The 18,974-nt window shown below is 45.7% G+C and overlaps 1 protein-coding gene across 1 annotated transcript in view; it reads right to left on the bottom strand.

Annotated features, from left to right (window-relative positions):
• The window catches only part of SHANK1 (SH3 and multiple ankyrin repeat domains 1), a 553,037-nt gene that overhangs the window by 372,333 nt on the left and 161,730 nt on the right, over window positions 1–18,974 (bottom strand). The window contains exon 6 of the mRNA XM_040430330.1: window positions 1,931–2,098. Coding sequence (XP_040286264.1) covers window positions 1,931–2,098 — 168 coding nt within the window. The remainder of the gene's footprint in view (window positions 1–1,930; window positions 2,099–18,974) is intronic.

Genomic DNA, 18,974 nt, shown 5'->3' with positions numbered 1-18,974 from the left:
CTGAACGGCAAATAATTTTTTTTTTGCCACTAATACATAACAAAAAAGGCTTTAGAACATATACCTGCCCCGCTCAACGGCAAATAATACATTTTTTGCCACTAAAACACAACAAAAAAATCTTTAGAACATATAACTGCACAGCTGAATGGCAAATAATCCTTTTTTTGCCACTACTACACGACAAAAAATACTTTTCAACATATAACTGCACCGCTGAGCGGCAAGTAATACTTTTTTTTGCCACTAATACACACCAAAAAGGGCTGTAATTTTCTCACTTCACCACACAACGGCAAATAATACTCTTTTTTGACACTAATACAAGCCAAAAAAGCTTTAGAACATATAACTGCACTGCTTAACGGCCAAAAAAGCTTTAGAACATATAACTGCACCGCTGAAAGGCAAATAATACTTTTTTTTGCCACTAATACAAGCCAAAAATGGCTGTAATTTTCTCATCTCACCACACAATGGTTAATATGCCCTTTTTTCCCACTAATGCACGCCAAAAAAGGCTTTAGAACATATAACTGCACCGCTGAATGGCAAATAAAAATTTTTTTGTTCCTCTTATAAACGCCAAAAAGGGCTGTAATTTTCTCACTTCACCACACAACGCAAATAATACTTTTTTCTGCCACTAATACACACCAAAAAAGTTTTAGAATATATAACTGCACTGCTGAACGGCCAGAAAAGCTTTAGAACATATAACTGCACCTCTAAACGGCAGATACTTTTTTTTGCCACTAATACACGCCAAAAAGAACTGTAATTTTCTCACTTCACCACACAACAGCTAATAAGCTCTTTTTTCCTACTAATACACACCAAAAAAGGCTTTAGAACATATAACTGCACCGCTGAACGACAAATAATATTTTTTTTCCCACTAATATAAGCCAAAAAGGCTGTATTTTTTTACTTCATCACACAACGGCTAATAAACCCTTTTTCCCCACTAATACACGCCAAAAAAGGCTTTAGAACATATAACTGTATCGCTGAACGGCAAATAATACTTCTTTTTTGCCACTAATACACAACAAAAAAGGCTTTAGAACATATAACTGCACCGCTGAACAGCAAATAAGCCCTTTTTCCCCACTAATACATACCAAAAAATGCTTTAGAACATATAACTGCACCACACAATGGCTAATAAGACGTAGAAATATTTCCTAGTAATGCACCCTGTTAATGGCTGTATCACACAGCACTTGCACCCCAATAACAATTTGCTGGAATTACAGAGCTGTATAATGGCAATTTGGATCCGCAGTCAGTGCAGCAAGGTGTAATGGGATTTTTCCTATTACCCAGGCTGTACACTCCCCTATTGGACCCTGTTCTGCTTCAATACTGTGAATTAATTCCTCCCTATCCTTTCCCTACACTTCTAATGATCTTTCCCTGAACTTCTATTCAGCGAAATAAAAGTTTTTAAGTCTTTCCTAGCACTTTCCATAGCGCCTTCTGACGTCTCTCCCTGCACTAACTACACTTAAAATGGCAGAATCCAAGATGGCTGAGGCTATTTATAGGGCTGTGACATCACAGGGCTGACTGCTGATTGGCTGCATCCATGGCATTGTGGGTGACCCCTCGTTCCCAGAGTTCTTTGCTCCATGTCCTAACATGTGCAGCAGCCATTTTAGGAAAAAATGCGATTTGTTACCACGAAGCGTGAGGTAATTCGGATTCGTTGTGAATCAAATTTTTCCTGAAATTCCACTTTGTCAACTTCGATTCACTCATCTCTAATAGCAATTGTAAACCATCCTACCACTTTGTTTCCTCTGGTGTAGCAACTGTAAATGATTCTACCGCTCTGTTGTTTCTGGTATTGCAATTGTCAACCATCCTGCCTCTTTGTTGCCTTTCTTATAAGATTTGTGTTAATGATAAAAAAAATTTTTTTTACCTGGTGAATTTCTTGCCAGCCATTTTCATCCACAGTGCCAATGTATGCTCTGTTGTAGAGCAGTAACTCACAGCACCTGGGATCTCCACCCACCATGGCCGTATGGTACAGAGGAGTAAGACCTCGACGATCTTTGTAATTTGGAGAACCACCGAGATCCAAAAGTGTCTATAAAGAAAAGTTAATAAAAGACAAGATTAAAAAGTAAAAAATATTCACAACTTTTCATTAAAGCCTTTGCCAAATTTAAACCATAATTGATCTTTGGAATACCTCATTGTGGTACCACATATAGGAAAAACATCACTTTCCTCAATTCAGTTAATGGATGACATCCCTAAAATAATGACATAAAATGCCACTAATACAATTATTTAGTAAGCCAAAGAAACTGCACAGATTAGACACCATAAAGTGTTACTGAGATTACTCAAAAACACCTGTAAAAGCAATGTCAAATGGACCCTCAGATATGTTGTTCAGATAAAAGATATCATTACTGGGGATCCATATGCCATATACCATACGGACATACATATCATAGAGGCAGCCCAGGGAGCTGTTATAGGACCCTTGGAATGGGGGCCCAGCACTTGTTCATCCCATTCCTTTGCAACTGGATGGCGAGAACCTGTGCACGACTGTACTATTAACAAACAAGGAGATGGGAAATTTCCCAAGGTTCGTGGAAACAGAGTCGGAGATGAACATCCTTTGTGGAAAAATGCAGCAATATAATGCTTTGGTGTTAACATTTTGCTATGAGGCACCTTCTTTTCTACTGTAAGTGCACCACTGATACCTACAGTTGGGTGTTTAAGTATGGGAATTATTGAAACACATGTTAAGCCCACACCCTTCTCCTCTGATGTCTTTGAAATATATCTAACTGTCACTGATTCCATAGCGCTGGGTCCCTACCAAACAATAAGGAACTATTGGAGTCTCCCAGCTCTCTGACTTTTACTTTGGTACCCATGTTGATCCATCTTTCCTGCCATCTATCTACCTTATCATGCATTGTGTCCACTCCACAGAAATTCAAGTTTTAATCTTCCCACGGTTCTCTACTCATGAATTCAAAAGACCTCAGAAAATTTAAGATCATATCCTCTCAGACCTCCCCATTAATGCATATATTATCCATGATCTATAGACATCTCCAAACTCTTAACATGTCCATTAGGAGACATATTATCTTCTCATGGAGACTGATTTATCCAGAACCTTTTGTGACAAAGAGATTTTCCAGATTTTTTTTAATGTCTCATAGCTGTTCCTATAAAATAGTTTCTTAGTGGTACCTGATCGTGGCCAGACTCAAAACTATAAAGCCGCTTCAGACACATGCTGGAGATGCCTACAATATCCATTCCTGGGACTTAGGCCTCATGCACACGACCGTGCCGTTTTTTTTGCGGTCCGCAAACCTCGGATCCGCAAAAAACGAAAGCCGTCCACGTGCCTTCCGCAATTTGAACGGAACGGCCCATTGTAGAAATGCCTATTCTTGTCCGCAAAACGGGCCCACGGAATGGAGCAACGGATGCGGACAGCACACGGAGTGCTGTCCGCATCTTTTGCGGCCCCATTGAAGTGAATGGGTCCGCATCCGAGCCGCTAAAATGGCGGCTCGGATGCGGACCCAAACAACGGCCGTGTGCATGAGGCCTTACACGTATATGTAGTGGCCCTGTTCTTTAATTACTTCCAGAATCTCTTCTTTTACAAAAAAAAACTCTGTAAGCTCTTAGGGGGGGCTCTCTCGACAATAATACTTCTCCTAAACATCTGTTTACCTTCTAAACCAAAGCTTACCTAAAAATGATTCAGAATACTTTCTTCAGATGCCAAGCTTTTAATTCCACTTCATAAAATGTATTTACCACACCATCTATTTCCCAACAGCTTCAAAAAGTAAACCAAATATTCCAAAAGGAGGATGCTTGGAATGGCTTGGGAGATGAGGGTCTGGAAGACTTGGATTGACATTAGAGCCTTTCCTTCTATGTGCTCTTTGTGGGCCTCCCATTTTTTGTCATTCTCGCTCAATGTAGGTTAACGTAAAAAAACTTTGTAAAAAATCTTTGAACTGTGTTAGCCAGTGAACAGAACATAAAAAATAATTAGATTCCTTAGTAGTTCAAACCTTTTAATGGGCAAATGAAAAGATTATCACAAAATGGTAAGCCTACGAGACTACTCATGTCTCTACCATGCCGGATCTTTTCAGTTAGCCATTAAAGGGTATCAACTACTAAGAAACCTCTGTCAGTCTGGGCTGGGATATCTTTCTTCTATCGTATTTGGTGAGAGGGGAGGGGAGTGACAACAAAATAGTTGCTATATTTTAATAAACATAATTATCTCTTCGTATGACTCCAATTATATATATAAAAATCAGTAGATGTACAGTAGAAGGATGCAATCAGCTGCAGACACACTACAACTTCTTATATCCCATGTCAATCTGTTCTGTGACGTATTAGAGTATTTGAAGTCAGTGATCTGAGCATTGAAATCACATGTGAATAATAATAAATATGCATAGCAAAGGTTAATTAGAATGGGGGATGACGTCTTATACATTGGCATATAGATATATGTTTATATGATAAATATGCAGTGATAACTAACGGCATAAATTATTTATAGCTGCACAGGGCGGCTGGCGTCATATTACGTATTGATAGAAGAAAACAAAGCAAAGCTGGAGAGACCAGAGCTCTATAGGAAGCAATGTATGCAGAATTACTAGCAAGGCCAGAACTTGAAGCCTCTGGGCCCTAATATAAAACTTGTAACAAGGCCTGAAACCCACCTTGTGTCCTACAGTAGTGTCTTCTTATGTGGCAGAGGAATCTTTGGGTCCTATCTGGCATTAGGGCCTGGTTGTGCTACCTCTGCAACCCCATAGCTATCTGATTACCAGGAATACTCTATGATGAGTTACAAATTATAACTTGGCAATTGTTCTCAAGGTTGCTAGGCCTCATGATTTACTTCAACAGACTATGCATGAATTGCCGCTCAGATGTAGCAGGGCTGAAGATGTCATTCAACGTTTTGGAGCTGCAATGTGTGTTCATTTGCCTTTGTAATGAGATAAGTGGCATCTTCGTGATGCCACCCAAGCACCCACATACTACAGCCTGCCAGAGGACACCAAAACCAGAGCCAGGTTGCTTCAATAACAGTGTTGGCCAGCAGGAGTGAAGCTTTAGTGGGTGCAGAGGTAGCCCTGTAGTCTGATGGGCCCCTCTGCCACAAAAGAAGACATCAGTATGAGATGATTGATCGGGGCCCAAGTACAGATTTTACATTGGGGCCCAGGAGCTCCAGAATGTCCCCATGGCATTGTCAGCCAGATTGGACCTATGTACCTGATGAAAGAGTCTCTTAAAAGCCAAAATAGGAGACAATGAAGTATAATTTCCCTACAATTAGTACCCTCGTTTGGACCTTCTCTAGCTCAGATAGCACCTTTCCCATTCTCCATCTCTTCTTAGTCAATCTTGGAGGGTTGGTGACTATGCCATAAAGAGTTAAACTGGCAAGTCTGCCTCCTTCATCCCTATGTAAAGCAACACACTGAGATATGACATTGAATTGTGCCAAATGACAAACTCCGCTCTAGAATGTGGCACATCTGTGTGCACTGAAAAATAAAATAAAAAAGGCCATATTGTAACGCATTTCTCTGCGGGCTTAGATAGGATTACAGCCCCTCGTAGATACGCGTGTCACAGTGGGGTACCATAGCTTTGCTACTATTGACCTCAATTTGCTTCACTCTTATTTGCTTCTATGGAAACCAGTTATAGTTTAAGGGAGGGGGGATACAAATCTACGCTATACTTTGTCCTGTGCTTTTGTCTGTTAATTGAAAAGCTTTATATCTATATATTATAACAATCTGCCAGAAAATAAGAGGTCTTCCTATGACTCAAATGTTACCATGGAAGCAGACCCCCTCCCCTCAAAAGCTATTAACCCTCGTGGTAATGTTCAGCAGAACTGGGCTGCAGTCCAATATGTGGTGCCAAGAGGGGGTCATGTAAAGTTGTCCAAGAAATTCTGAAACGTGGACTGCGGAGGGGTCATATGTAATTGGGGGGGGGGGGGGGGGGGGGTTAGTGCCTAATTTAATACTGCATGTTTAACGCATAACCACCCTAGATCCCCAAAGGGAAGTAAACGCCTATGTAAAAGCTTGGGTGTCAGTAGGTGCTGGTATCTTATGTTTTTTTGTTGTTGTTTTATTCTATTATTACTACACAGATGGTGCCAGCATTAAAGTCGTACCTGGTGCATTATGACACTAGCTTATTGTGCTGGTTTAGTTTAACTATGTGCAAAGCTTCTAATCTGCCTAAAGATGGTATCGAGTTACACTGTCTGGATGGCGCGCTAACCCACTGATTTTGGTGTTTGATACATCTATATATATATACTATTATATTTCTGCAGAAGGTGTTGCTATTCTTATATGTCTGATTGGCTTATGGCCCTCGAGTTGTTGGGGCCACATAGAGACTGCTACAGTACATACTGAGACAGATGTACTAATCCAGCTAATCCAGCTGTGTGCTGCTGTGAAACTACAACTCCCATGCTCCGCTGTTCTTCTAATGCCTATAGAAGTGAATGGAGTATTCTGGGAGTTGTAGTTTCAGAACATAGACATACACCAGATTTTATCATTTCACACTAACATTTGATTCTCTGTATCAGAAAAATTAAGCAATATCCCATGTTAAAATACATTGAGGAACATTTATTAAAACTGGCATAACCATTCGCCAGTCTTGATCTCCCTGCACTATGAACTGGCAGACGTCTCTTAATAAATTAGGCACATCATTGAGTTTATGCCAGCTACAGGCTCATGCAGACTTATGCCACTTACTGGCAAAAGTTATAGGGAATCCTCACTAAACCCCATCCCCCTTTTCTCTGCACTTTGTAACCCTAACCCATCCAAGTTAAAGGGAACCTGTCACATTGAATATGTGCAGGAGGAGCTGAGCAGACGGTCCTATCAGTGATTGACAGCTCTCTCTATATACACAGTCATAGAGGGAAGGCTGTCAATCACTGATAGGATCGGCTCCTGGACTTCAAAGCCCAGAATAAGCAGTAATATGAATGTATAAAATATAGGTTATAATAAATACTTTTCCACAAAACTATATATCAATCTGCTCAGCTCCTCCTGCTCTATAATATGTTGCTTGCAGTTTACATTGCATTTTACTGGTGACAGGTTCCCTTTAAACTTTAGAGGATGCAGCACTAAATTAGCAGTGCATCCCCTTAATTTCTCAGGATCAGTGGACAAGTCGCTGAGAAACTGATAAAATATCCAAGTAAAGTGCCATCACTTTAAAAGATGGGAAACCTCTCCCATAAGAACCTACCACCTATAGGCCTCATGCACACGACCGTTTTTTTTTTAACGGTCCGCAAAAACGGGGTCCGTAGGTCCGTGATTCCTTGATTTTTGGAGGATCCACTGACATGAAAAAAAAGTAGTTTTGGTGTCCGCCTGGCCGTGCGGAGCCAAACGGATCCGTCCTGAATTACAATGCAAGTCAATGGGGACGGATCCGTTTGACGTTGACACAATATGGTGCAATTGCAAACGGATCCGTCCCCCATTGACTTTCAATGTAAAGTCTGGAGTCCCTTTTATACCATCGGATCGGAGTTTTCTCCAATCCGATGGTATATTTTAACTTGAAGCGTCCCAATCACCATGGGAATGCCTCTATGTTAGAATATATCATCGGATTTGAGTTAGATCGTGAAACTCAGATCCGACATTATATTCTAACACAGAGGCGTTCCCATGGTGATGGGGACGCTTCAGGTTAGAATATACTAAAAGAACTGTGTACATGACTGCCCCCTGCTGCCTGGCAGGTGCTGCCAGGCAGCAGGGGGCAGACCCCCCCTGTATTTAACTCATTGGTGGCCAGTGCGGCCCCCCCCTCCCTCTCTTGTATTTAACACATTGGTGGCCAGTGCTGCCGGCCCCCCCTCCCTCCCTTGTATTTAAGACATTGGTGGCCAGTGCGGCCGCCCCCCCTAATTAAAATCACCGACCCCCCATCATTGGTGGCAGCGGAGAGTTCAGATCGGAGTCCCAGTTTAATCGCTGGGGCTCAGATCGGTAACCATGGCAACCAGGACGCTACTGCAGTCCTGGTTGCCATGGTTACTTAGCAATTTTTAGAAGCATTATACTTACCTGCGATGTCTATGACCGGCCGGGCGCTCCTCCTACTGGTAAGTGAAAGGTCTGTGCGGTGCATTGCTTATAGCACAGACCTGTCACTTACCAGTAGGAGGAGCGCCCGGCCGGTCACAGACATCGCAGCTCGCAGGGAAGTATAATGCTTCTAAAAATTGCTAAGTAACCATGGCAACCAGGACTGCAGTAGCATCCTAGTTGCCATGGTTACCGATCGGAGCCCCAGCGATTAAACTGGGACTCCGATCGGAACTCTCCGCTGCCACCAATGATAAGGGGGAGATTTTAATTAGGAGGGGGAGGGAGGGGGGGCCCACTGGCCACCAATTAATGGACAGTAATACAGGAAAGGGAGGGGGCCCACTGGCCACCAATGAATGGACAGTAATACAGGGGAGGGAGGGGGGGCCCACTGGCCACCAATGAATTTAAAACTGGGGAGGGAGGGGGGTGTGCCCCCTCCTGCCTGGCAGCACATGATCTCTTATAGGGGGCTATGATACGCACAATTAACCCCTTAGGTGCAGCACCTGAGGGGTTAATTGTGCGGATCACAGCCCCCTGTAAGAGATCGGGTGCTGCCAGGCAGCAGGGGGCAGTCATGTACACAGTTCAAAGTATATTCTAACTAGAAGCGTCCCCATCACTATGGGAACGCCTCTATGTTAGAGTATACTGTCGGATCTGAGTTTTCACGAAGTGAAAACTCAGCTCAGAAAAAGCTTTTATGCAGACGGAAAGTGAAAGTAGCCTACGGCCACGGACCACAGACGTGGATGCCAATATTGTGTGCATCCGTGTTTTTTCATGGACCCATTGACTTGAATGGGTCCGTGAACCGTTGTCCGTCAAAAAAATAGGACAGGTCTTATTTTTTTGATGGACAGGAAACACGGATGCGGCTGCAAAACGGTGCATTTTCCGATTTTTCCACGGACCCATTGAAAGTCAATGGGTCCGTGAAATAAAACGGAAAACGGCACAACGGCCACGGATGCACACAACGGTCATGTGCATGAGGCCATACTCAGGCTAGTCAACAAGTATCTGGTTGGTGGAGGGCAGATGGCTTAGACACCACTAATGGAGAGAGAACGGGGTCCCTGAGCACACAGAGCACATGGATTGAGGGTCACATATGTGCACTATTGCTCCATTCATCTCTATGAGATAGCTGGATATACAGTAGCTGAGTGCTACACTTAGCTTCCCTTCAGTAATTCTATAGAGTTAGGGCTCGTTCACACAAAAGTGTGAAGCCCATGCCATGGAACGCAAATTGCGGTCCGCAATGCACGGGAACCGTCCGTGCGGCAGGCGCATGGGGATCGCAGACCCATTCACTTGAACGGGTCCGTGATCCTTCCGTTCCGCAAAAAGATAGAGCAAGTTCTGCGGTGCGGAAGCACGGAACAGAACCCCAGAAAGCACTCCGTAGTGCTGCCGTAGTGTTCCGTTACGCATCTCCGGATTTGCAGACCCATTGAAATGAATGGGACCGCATCCGTGATGCGGATGGCCACAGAACGGTGCCCGTGTACTGCGGATCAGCAAATGCGGTCCGCAATACGGCAATGGGCATCACACGTTCGTGTGAACGAGCCCTTGAAGAGGAGCTGTCACCTCTCCTGACATGTCTGTTTTGGTAGCTCCATGCATTCCCCATGTAATAATGATTCTGGAGCATCTATTCTTATGACTCTATGTTGTACCATTCCTTTATTATTCCTGCTAGAAGTTATGAATTACCACCAGTCTGCAATAAAGGTCAAGATGTTTCCAGTTGAATGTATGTCCCTGCACTATCTGACACTGGCAGCATTGATTGGATAGCGCCGGTCTATGCAGGGATACCTCCCAGCTGGGGAAGGCTGTGTTAGCAGGAGCTCCCAGAAACAGGGATCCCAACCTAGGAGCCAAGCCTCCTTGAGGCCCAAGATCACTCTTCCCAGCCTGAGCCATCAGCTTCAGTTGGTTGACAAGCAAGCAGCCACCTCCAGAACTATAGATCTCCAGGAAGAAGCCATCATACCCTGCGAGCAGTCCTGTGAGTACAGATCCAAAGACCAAGAGAAACCAAATACCTCCTCAGCTAGTCAGGTCCAAACTAAGCAGACTAAAGACAGAGCAGAAGACAGATACCTGCCAGATCTACTAGGCATATGTATAAGAAGCAGAATAGATATAAATTTCTGCCACATATTGCCAATACCTGCTGGGATCCAAGACTATTGCTGTAACCTGTATGGATCAAAGCTGCCAATCACTAAGTAAAGACGAGTTGGATCATACTACCTGTTTGGATCTCAATCATTCCTCAATTACTCCTACTGACCACACTCAAATTTATTGCAAGTGAGCCAGGATTCAGGAGTCCAGCCGTACCAAGGTAGGAGACACCGTTGACACTACCATATCTGCTATACAGAGACATTACCCCCCTCTGGCATTCCTCACCTGGTACGTGAGCTATAACATCTTAAAGGGCCCTGCTACAGTACCTACGCAAGCTGCAATTGGCGTCACAAACTACTACATATATATCTTGACCCACTGCATAGCATCCCCACTGACTCAGTGTCCTGCTCCAGAATTGTTATTACTTAGGAAGTACAAGTAGTGGCTAAAACAGATATGTCAGGAGAGGTTAGAGGTCCTCTTTAAATGGAACATTGATGGATTCACTACCGGTATCATTGTACTCCAAAGAGTAGCTCCATAAAATTAATCAGCACAGAATTGTTGAACCATTAATCTGCCCAGCCACAAATTTGCCAGCTCATTTAATATAGAGGGTGAATTGATTTGCCACTGATGCACATTTATTTGCCAATAATCAAATTTCAAACACGTTAAATGTATTCACCCTTTGCAGATAGATCACAAAATCAAGTGGTCAATTATGAAAACTGGAATGGGTTGAATAAATTTACTCATCTGTATTTTCATGGCCTGTGTGGGCCACGCCAGCAATGCTCCATAGATTTGATGTATGGACAACAAGCAGTTTTATATGATTGGTCTTTACTGATGCAGAAATCATACAGAGAGGCAGAGAAATAGATGGAACGCATTAAAGTCTAATCATTACTCCTAATATCCAGTCTGCCAGTGATCCCCTATATCAATCATTAGGACGTGGAGGGTTACTCTGGATATATCTATGAGAGATGCATGTTCCTTGCCCTTCTCTCCGCATCTCATAGCCCATTTGTCTAGGGCGTGATATATAAACTTGCCTCTTCATTTCTGAAAACATATCCACTTGGAAAAATTAAAAACAACTCCAGTTATTTTTTTTATTGCAATTCTTTCTTTTTTCTTAACCCATTCGGCTGTGCTGGGGCATTAAAGGGAACCTGTCATCAACTTTATGCTGACCTCACTGAGGGCAGAATAAAATAGTGACAGAAATGCTGATTTCAGCGGTGTGTCACTCATGAGCTAATAGTAAGTGGTTGCTGAGAACCAGCTTTATAATCATTGCAGCACAGGCCTTGAAAAAAGTCAAATCTACCTGGGAAGAGTCCTGGTTATTCCTAATCTCCTGCTCTCTCACCATCTGCTGATGATTGGCAGTTCTCTCCTAGAGAGAAAGGGAGAAAACTAGGTACAAGACGGTCAATCATCAGCAGGTGGGCAGGGAGAGCAGGAATTTATGAATAACCATGACTCTTCTCAGGTGGCCAGGACTCTTTTCTAGGCCCAGTCTGCAATGATTGTGATGTTGGTTCTCAACAACCATTTACTTTTAACTTATAAATGACAGACCGCTGAAATCAACTCACCTGTCTCTACTTTATTCTGCCGTTAGTATGGGTAGCATAACATTGATGACAGGTTCCCTTTAAATCTAGCATTTTGGGATTTGCTTGAATACAGTAAATACAGCTTTAACGAACTGTACATAGTCTGCACAAAATACAATAAATGCTGTGGTAAATAAAGAGAGCCTTATTCTAAAATGTATCCTTCCCTTGATGTGCTACTTGGGTGGCCTCCCAGTCCACTGCACACCTTAAAGAGGACCTTTCATGTTTTACTTATAGGAGCTAAATTCAGTACATGTACTTAAGGGGTACCCCCCCCCCCCTCGCTGATGCTGCTACCCAGTTTTCCTTCAGGCGGGCGCAGCAGGGCATAGGAGCGATGTTTTAAAAAAAAACTGGGTGACAGGTATTTAGTAGTGTTGAGCGCGAATATTCGAATTATGAATATTTATCGCGAATATCACAACTTAGAGAATTTGCGAATATTTCGAATATAGTGCTATATATTCGTTTTTCGAATATTCGTAATTTTTTTTCTTTACTCGAAAAATCGGCAAGGTAATGATCGCGTAATATGCGAATATTATGCAATCAATACAGGCGTGGGTCAAAAACGAATATATATCACTATAGAATATAATGCTATATATTAGTTTTTTAGAATATTCGTGATTTTTTTCCATCTGAAGTTATAATTCCTCCCTGCTTAAATTGCTTATCAAGCAACTTAAGCAGGGAGGAATCATGACTTCAGATGGAAAAAAAATTATGAATATTCAAAAAAATGAATATATAGCACTATATCGAATATAGTGCTATATATTTGTTTTTAAGAATATTCGTCATTGACAAGCAACTTAAGCAGGGAGGAATTATAACTTCAAATGGAAAAAAATGACGAATATTCTAAAAAACAAATATATAGCACTATATTCTATAGTGCTATCGATTAGTTTTTGACCCACGTATGTATTGATCGCGTAATATTCTCATATTATGCGATCGTTACCTTGCCGATTTTTCGAGTAATTTTTTTTTAATATAATGAATATTCGAATTCGCGAATATTGGCGAATATTCTACAAAATATTCGCTAAATATCGCAAATTCGAATATGACCCCTGCCGCTCATCACTAGTATTTAGCTCCTATAAGTAAAACACATGAAATGTCCTCTTTAAGGTGCTCATAGATATTAGATGAAAGCTGCTAGAAGCCACCAATTTGAACAGGAATGGTCGACTACTTAAAGAGTGACTAAACTTTTATTAAACGTTTAAAAGAAATGTTCTAAATTTTCATACTTTATTAATTGATTTTGCTGTTTTACTAAAGAAATAAGCACCCGATAGTCCTGGGTGCCTTTTATCATTCAGTATTCGGTCATAACTGGCTTGTTAGCGGTGCGCGGATTCCACTGAACTGCAGCAAAAGGGGGTGTAGAGGACAATGTGCCCCCTCAGCTTGACTAAATGCTGGCATAGCACATCGGTACCCTATGCCGGGGTTAGCTAAGCAGAGCGGACTCCTGCCTGTGCCCTCTCCATTCAGCTAAAATCTTCCTCTGAATAATAAAGATGGCCTTGCGGTTCGCCCGGTGGTCTTTTCGCCGCAAACTTTGCTCGTTAGCGATTCGCCGTACATGCGAACATATGGCGATGTTCGCATGCGCTATATTCTTTTGCATTGCACCAAACTTTGACCCTTGACACATCCATCAGGTGGGACAGGACAGCCAATTCAGATGTTTCAGCACATTGACACACCCCCATCCTATAACAGAACCCGATCTGGCAGACATTCTGTGTTTTGCCAGTGTAGGGAGAGGTTGCTTTGTGGAGCAGGGACAGACTGTTAGGGACACCAAAACCTAGCTAATAGGGCCACAAAAGTCCTTATAAGGACTGGTATATGTGCACTATTGATAGGTGTGATATACTGAGGGGTGTGATATACTTATAATATACTTTCTAGCATAGAAAGTATATTATAGTGCATTTGTATTGTGCAGCAGTTGTGTGCGGTTCTGCTGCGATGCTGCAGCTATATAGAAGGACAAACGCTATTTGAATAACTAATTGCAACTGGTGTGATAAACCTGTTGCCCCCAAAAAAACTGATTGATGGGTGTGATATACCTATAATATACTTTCTAACATATAAAGTATATAGTGCATTTGTATTGTGCAGCAGTTGTGTGCGGTTCTGCTGCGTGTCACGGAACCATGAACCAGACGTACAACAAGGGATAAGTGAAAATAAGAAGGCTTTATTGAAAATAAAGCTGTAAAGCAAAAGTCCAAACGGATGTCGAAACCGAAGCAGAGTCTTTGCGAAGCCAGAGGTCAGGAACCAGAAGGGTAGTCAGACGAAGCCAGGATCAGGAACCAGCAGGGTAGTCAGACGAAGCCAGGATCAGGAACCAGCAGGGTAGTCGGACGAAACCAGGATCAGGAACCAGCAGGGTAGTCGGACGAAACCAGGATCAGGAACCAGAAGCAGCAGCAGTCTAGAAGCATGTGAACACAGGAGGACCAAGCAAGGAACTGAAGCCACAGACCTCCTATATATATGAGCTAGGCATCCAGCTCCTCCCGGTGGGAAGGAGGAGCCGCAGGGTGGGAGGCTACAAGAAACCCAGAAACCAAGATGGCCGCCAGCACATGTCAAACGAAGGAGAACAGCAAGAAGGTAAGACCATGACAGTACCTCCCCCTCAAGGGCCCCTCCTCCGCGGAGTAAAGAACGGTTTCTGAGGGAAGCGTGCGTGGAAGGCTCGGAGCAAGGCAGGAGCATGGACATCTGCGGAGGGAACCCAGGAACGCTCCTCTGGACCATAACCACGCCAATGGACCAAAAACTGCACCCGACCGCGGACCAGGCGTGAGTCCAGGATATTGCTCACCTCATACTCCTCACGATTACCCACTTGGACCGGACGAGGCCGAGGAAACGAGGAAGTGAAACGATTACACACCAGTGGCTTCAACAGGGAGACATGAAACACGTTGGAGATCCGCATGCCAGGAGGAAGCGCAAGGGCATAGGCTACCGGGTTTACCCTGCGAAGCACTCGGAAGGGACCAACAAAGCGAGGCGCCAGCTTGGGAGTGGGCACTCGAAGATTGAGGTTGCGGGTGGACAACCATACACTGTCTCCGACCTGGTAGGAAGGAGCAGGCGCTCGTCTGCGATCAGCCTGGAGTCTCTGGCGCTGCGCAGAGACCTCAAGGGACTTCTGGATCAGTACCCAAGAAGCACGTAGGACGGAAAGGTGATCCTCCACAGCCGGAATATCCTGGGGAGAGAATACCTCCGGTAACACGGCAGGTTGGAACCCATAATTGGCCATGAAGGGAGACGTCCCAGAGGAAGAGTTCACCGCCGTGTTCCTGGCAAACTCAGCCCAAGGCAGGAGGTCAACCCAATTGTCTTGGTGATCGGAGACATAGCAACGAAGGAATTGCTCCAAGGCCTGATTGGATCGTTCTGCGGCCCCATTGGACTGAGGGTGGTAGGCCGAGGAGAAGGAGAGATGAATCCCCAACTGGGAGCAAAAGGCGCGCCAGAACCTGGACACAAACTGACTCCCCTGATCCGACACAATCTCCTTGGGCAAACCGTGCAACCGGAAGACCTCCCTGGCAAAAATCGTGGCCAACTCTTGTGCAGAGGGTAACTTCTTGAGAGGAACACAGTGGCACATTTTGGAAAACCGATCCACAATCATGAGAATGACCGTATGGCCTCGGGATGCAGGGAGGTCCACAATGAAATCCATCCCCAGGTGTGACCATGGGCGCTCCCCGGTGGCTATGGGTTGCAGAAGGCCCAACGGAAGGTGCCGAGGGGACTTACTCTGGTCACAAACGGAGCATGCCGCTACATATGCGGCGATGTCGGAACGTAGGGAAGGCCACCAGAACAGACGTGAAACAGCCCAGGACAGCTGATTCTTTCCAGGATGCCCCGCGGTCTTGGAGTTATGGTAGGTTCGCAACAACCGAGTGCGCAACTCCTCAGGCACAAAACATCTGCCGTTGGGTCTCCCAGAGGGAGCACCAGATTGAGCCGCCAAAATCTGCTCACCCAGGGGAGAGGTCAGGCTGGTGCGAATGGCGGCCAAGATCTGATTCGGAGGTATGACCGAAGTCGGAATCGACTCCTCCCTGGACAGCTCGGAGTACTGCCGTGATAAGGCATCCGCCCTGATGTTCTTGGAACCGGGTAGGTAGGAGACCACGTAATTAAAACGTGACAAGAACAGAGCCCATCTGGCCTGACGTGGTGTCAATCTCTTGGCCTCAGAAAGGTAGGTCAGATTCTTGTGGTCCGTTAGGATGAGGACCGGAACCACCGAACCCTCGAGCAAGTGCCTCCATTCTTTAAGGGCCTGCACGATGGCCAATAACTCCCTGTCACCAATCTGATAGTTGCACTCCGCGGAAGACAGTTTCCGGGAGTAAAACCCACAAGGAAGCAGAGGACCCTCTGGTGTTCTACGCTGAGACAGAAGGGCGCCTACTCCCGTCTCAGACGCGTCCACCTCGAGGACAAAGGGCAACCCAGGGTTGGGATGCGACAGAATCGGAGCCGACACAAAGGCGGACTTTAGAGCCTCAAAAGCTCGGATGGCCTCGAGCGGCCAGACCTGGGATTTACTGCCCTTCCTGGTCAGATCCGTGAGAGGCTTGGCTAGCATGGAAAAGTCCCTGATGAACTTCCGATAATAATTGGCGAAGCCCAAAAAGCGCTGCAGGGAACGAAGACCACTGGGCTGGGGCCACTGTAAGACAGCCGAAACCTTCTCAGGATCCATGGAGAACCCCTCAGCGGAAATGATGTAACCTAAGAAGGTTACCTGGGATCGGTGAAATTCGCATTTCTCAAGCTTACCGAACAGCTTGTTCTCTCGTAACCGTTGCAACACTCGTCTGACATCCAGAATGTGGGCCTCCATGGATTCAGAATATACCAAGATGTCATCCAAATAGACCACCACACACTGCTGCAACAGGTCACAGAAAACATCGTTGATGAATTCCTGAAAGACTGCGGGCGCATTGCACAACCCAAAGGGCATAACCAAGGATTCATAATGACCGGTCCTGGTGTTAAACGCGGTCTTCCACTCATCGCCCGCCTTGATCCTTACCAGGTTATATGCCGCCCTCAGGTCGAGTTTGGTAAAGACCGTGGCCCCTTTAAGGCGATCGAACAGCTCGGAAATCAAGGGTATCGGGTAAGCGTTCTTGATCGTGATGCGATTGAGACCCCTGTAATCGATGCAAGGCCTCAACTCACCGCCCTTCTTTTTCACAAAGAAAAATCCAGCCCCTGCCGGGGACGAGGATTTGCGAATGTGTCCGCGTGAAAGCGCCTCCCTCACGTACTCCTCCATGGCCTCATTCTCCGCTACCGACAGTGGATAGACTTTGCCACGAGGAGGAACGGCACCAGATTGTAACTCTATGGCACAATCGTATGGGCGGTGCGGAGGTAGAGCAACCGCGCGCACCTTATCGAATACATCCCGGTACTCCTCGTATTCAGGAGGCAACAGAGAGTCCGAGGAAGTACACAGCAACTTGACAGACCCATGGATGCAACTAGCCCCACACTGCGGTGACCACGAGAGGATCTCGGCCGATCTCCAATCGAAAGTCGGATTATGCTTCCGGAGCCAGGGGTACCCCAAGACCACCGAGTAGTGTGGAGACGAAATAACCTGGAGGCAGACCGACTCTCTGTGAACGGCACCAATGGCTATCCCCACTGGAAGGGTCTCATGAGTCACGTGTGGCGGCAGAAGGGGTCTGCCGTCTATCGCCTCAAGAGCCAGTGGGGAACCTCGAGCCTGCAGAGGAATGGAATTGGCGGCAGCGAACACATTATCAATGAACAAACCACCGGCACCAGAGTCCACCAACGCCTGGGTCGTCACCGAGCCCCCGACCCAGGAGAGGACAACAGTGATCAGTGGTTTGTCAACACGGGAAACCGGGGACGAGGAGACTCCACCCAAGATCTGCCCCCGACAGGATCTCAGGTGCGAGCGTTTCCCGGACGGTTCGGACATGCCAACCGAAAATGCCCACCGAGACCACAGTACATGCATCGGCCCTCGCGTCTCTGGAGTACCCTCTCCCCCTCGGACAGGCGAGCAAACCCCAGCTGCATGGGTTCACCCCCAGACAAGTCATCCCCAGGAGGCGTGGGAGGAGAGGGAGGCACGGGTGGGACAACAAACGTAGGCGCCAATCTGTTAGAAAACCTCCGCAGGCTCTCCTTGAATGAAGGTCTCTCCCTGAGTCTGGTGTCATTTAAAATCAGGAAAGAAATAAGAGACTCGAGCTCCACTGGTAGGTCCTTAGCTGCAACCTCATCCTTCAAGGCATCCGAGAGACCATGAGAGAAAGCAGCGACCAGAGCCTCATTATTCCAGCCCACCTCTGCTGCCAGGGTACGAAACTCAATGGCGTATTCAGCTACGGATCGTGAACCCTGTCTGATGGACATAAGGAGCTTAGCAGCAGAGGCAGCACGAGCCGGCACATCGAATACCTTCCGAAGAGAAGCAACAAAACCGGAAAACTCGGCAACCACCGGATTGTTGTTCTCCCATAAAGGGCTGGCCCAGGCCAAGGCCTTGTCCGAGAGCAGCGAGATCAAGAAGCCCACCTTTGATCTCTCAGTGGGAAAGGCATGTGGCAGCAACTCGAAATAAATGCCCACCTGGTTAAGGAAACCTCGGCACTGAGTTGGCTCTCCCCCAAAGCGCTGTGGAAGAGGGGCAGAACCGATCATACCCCGAAACACCGTAGGTGCAACAACAGGTGTCGGGGTAGACTCTGGCGCAACAACCGGAGCGGCAGTAGGAGCGGGCCCAGGAGCGACAACCGACCCATCGGCAACGGGAGCGAAATGAGCCGTGCGTTCAAGCAGGGTTTGCAACGCCACAGCGAACCGACCCAACAGGTGATCCTGCTGATCAAGTCTGGCAACCAGCGTGGGTAGC

The sequence above is a fragment of the Bufo bufo genome, chromosome 1, assembly GCF_905171765.1.
Source record: "Bufo bufo chromosome 1, aBufBuf1.1, whole genome shotgun sequence".
In the NCBI taxonomy this organism is placed as follows: domain Eukaryota; kingdom Metazoa; phylum Chordata; class Amphibia; order Anura; family Bufonidae; genus Bufo; species Bufo bufo.
This window is presented reverse-complemented; position numbering and strand designations above follow the sequence as displayed.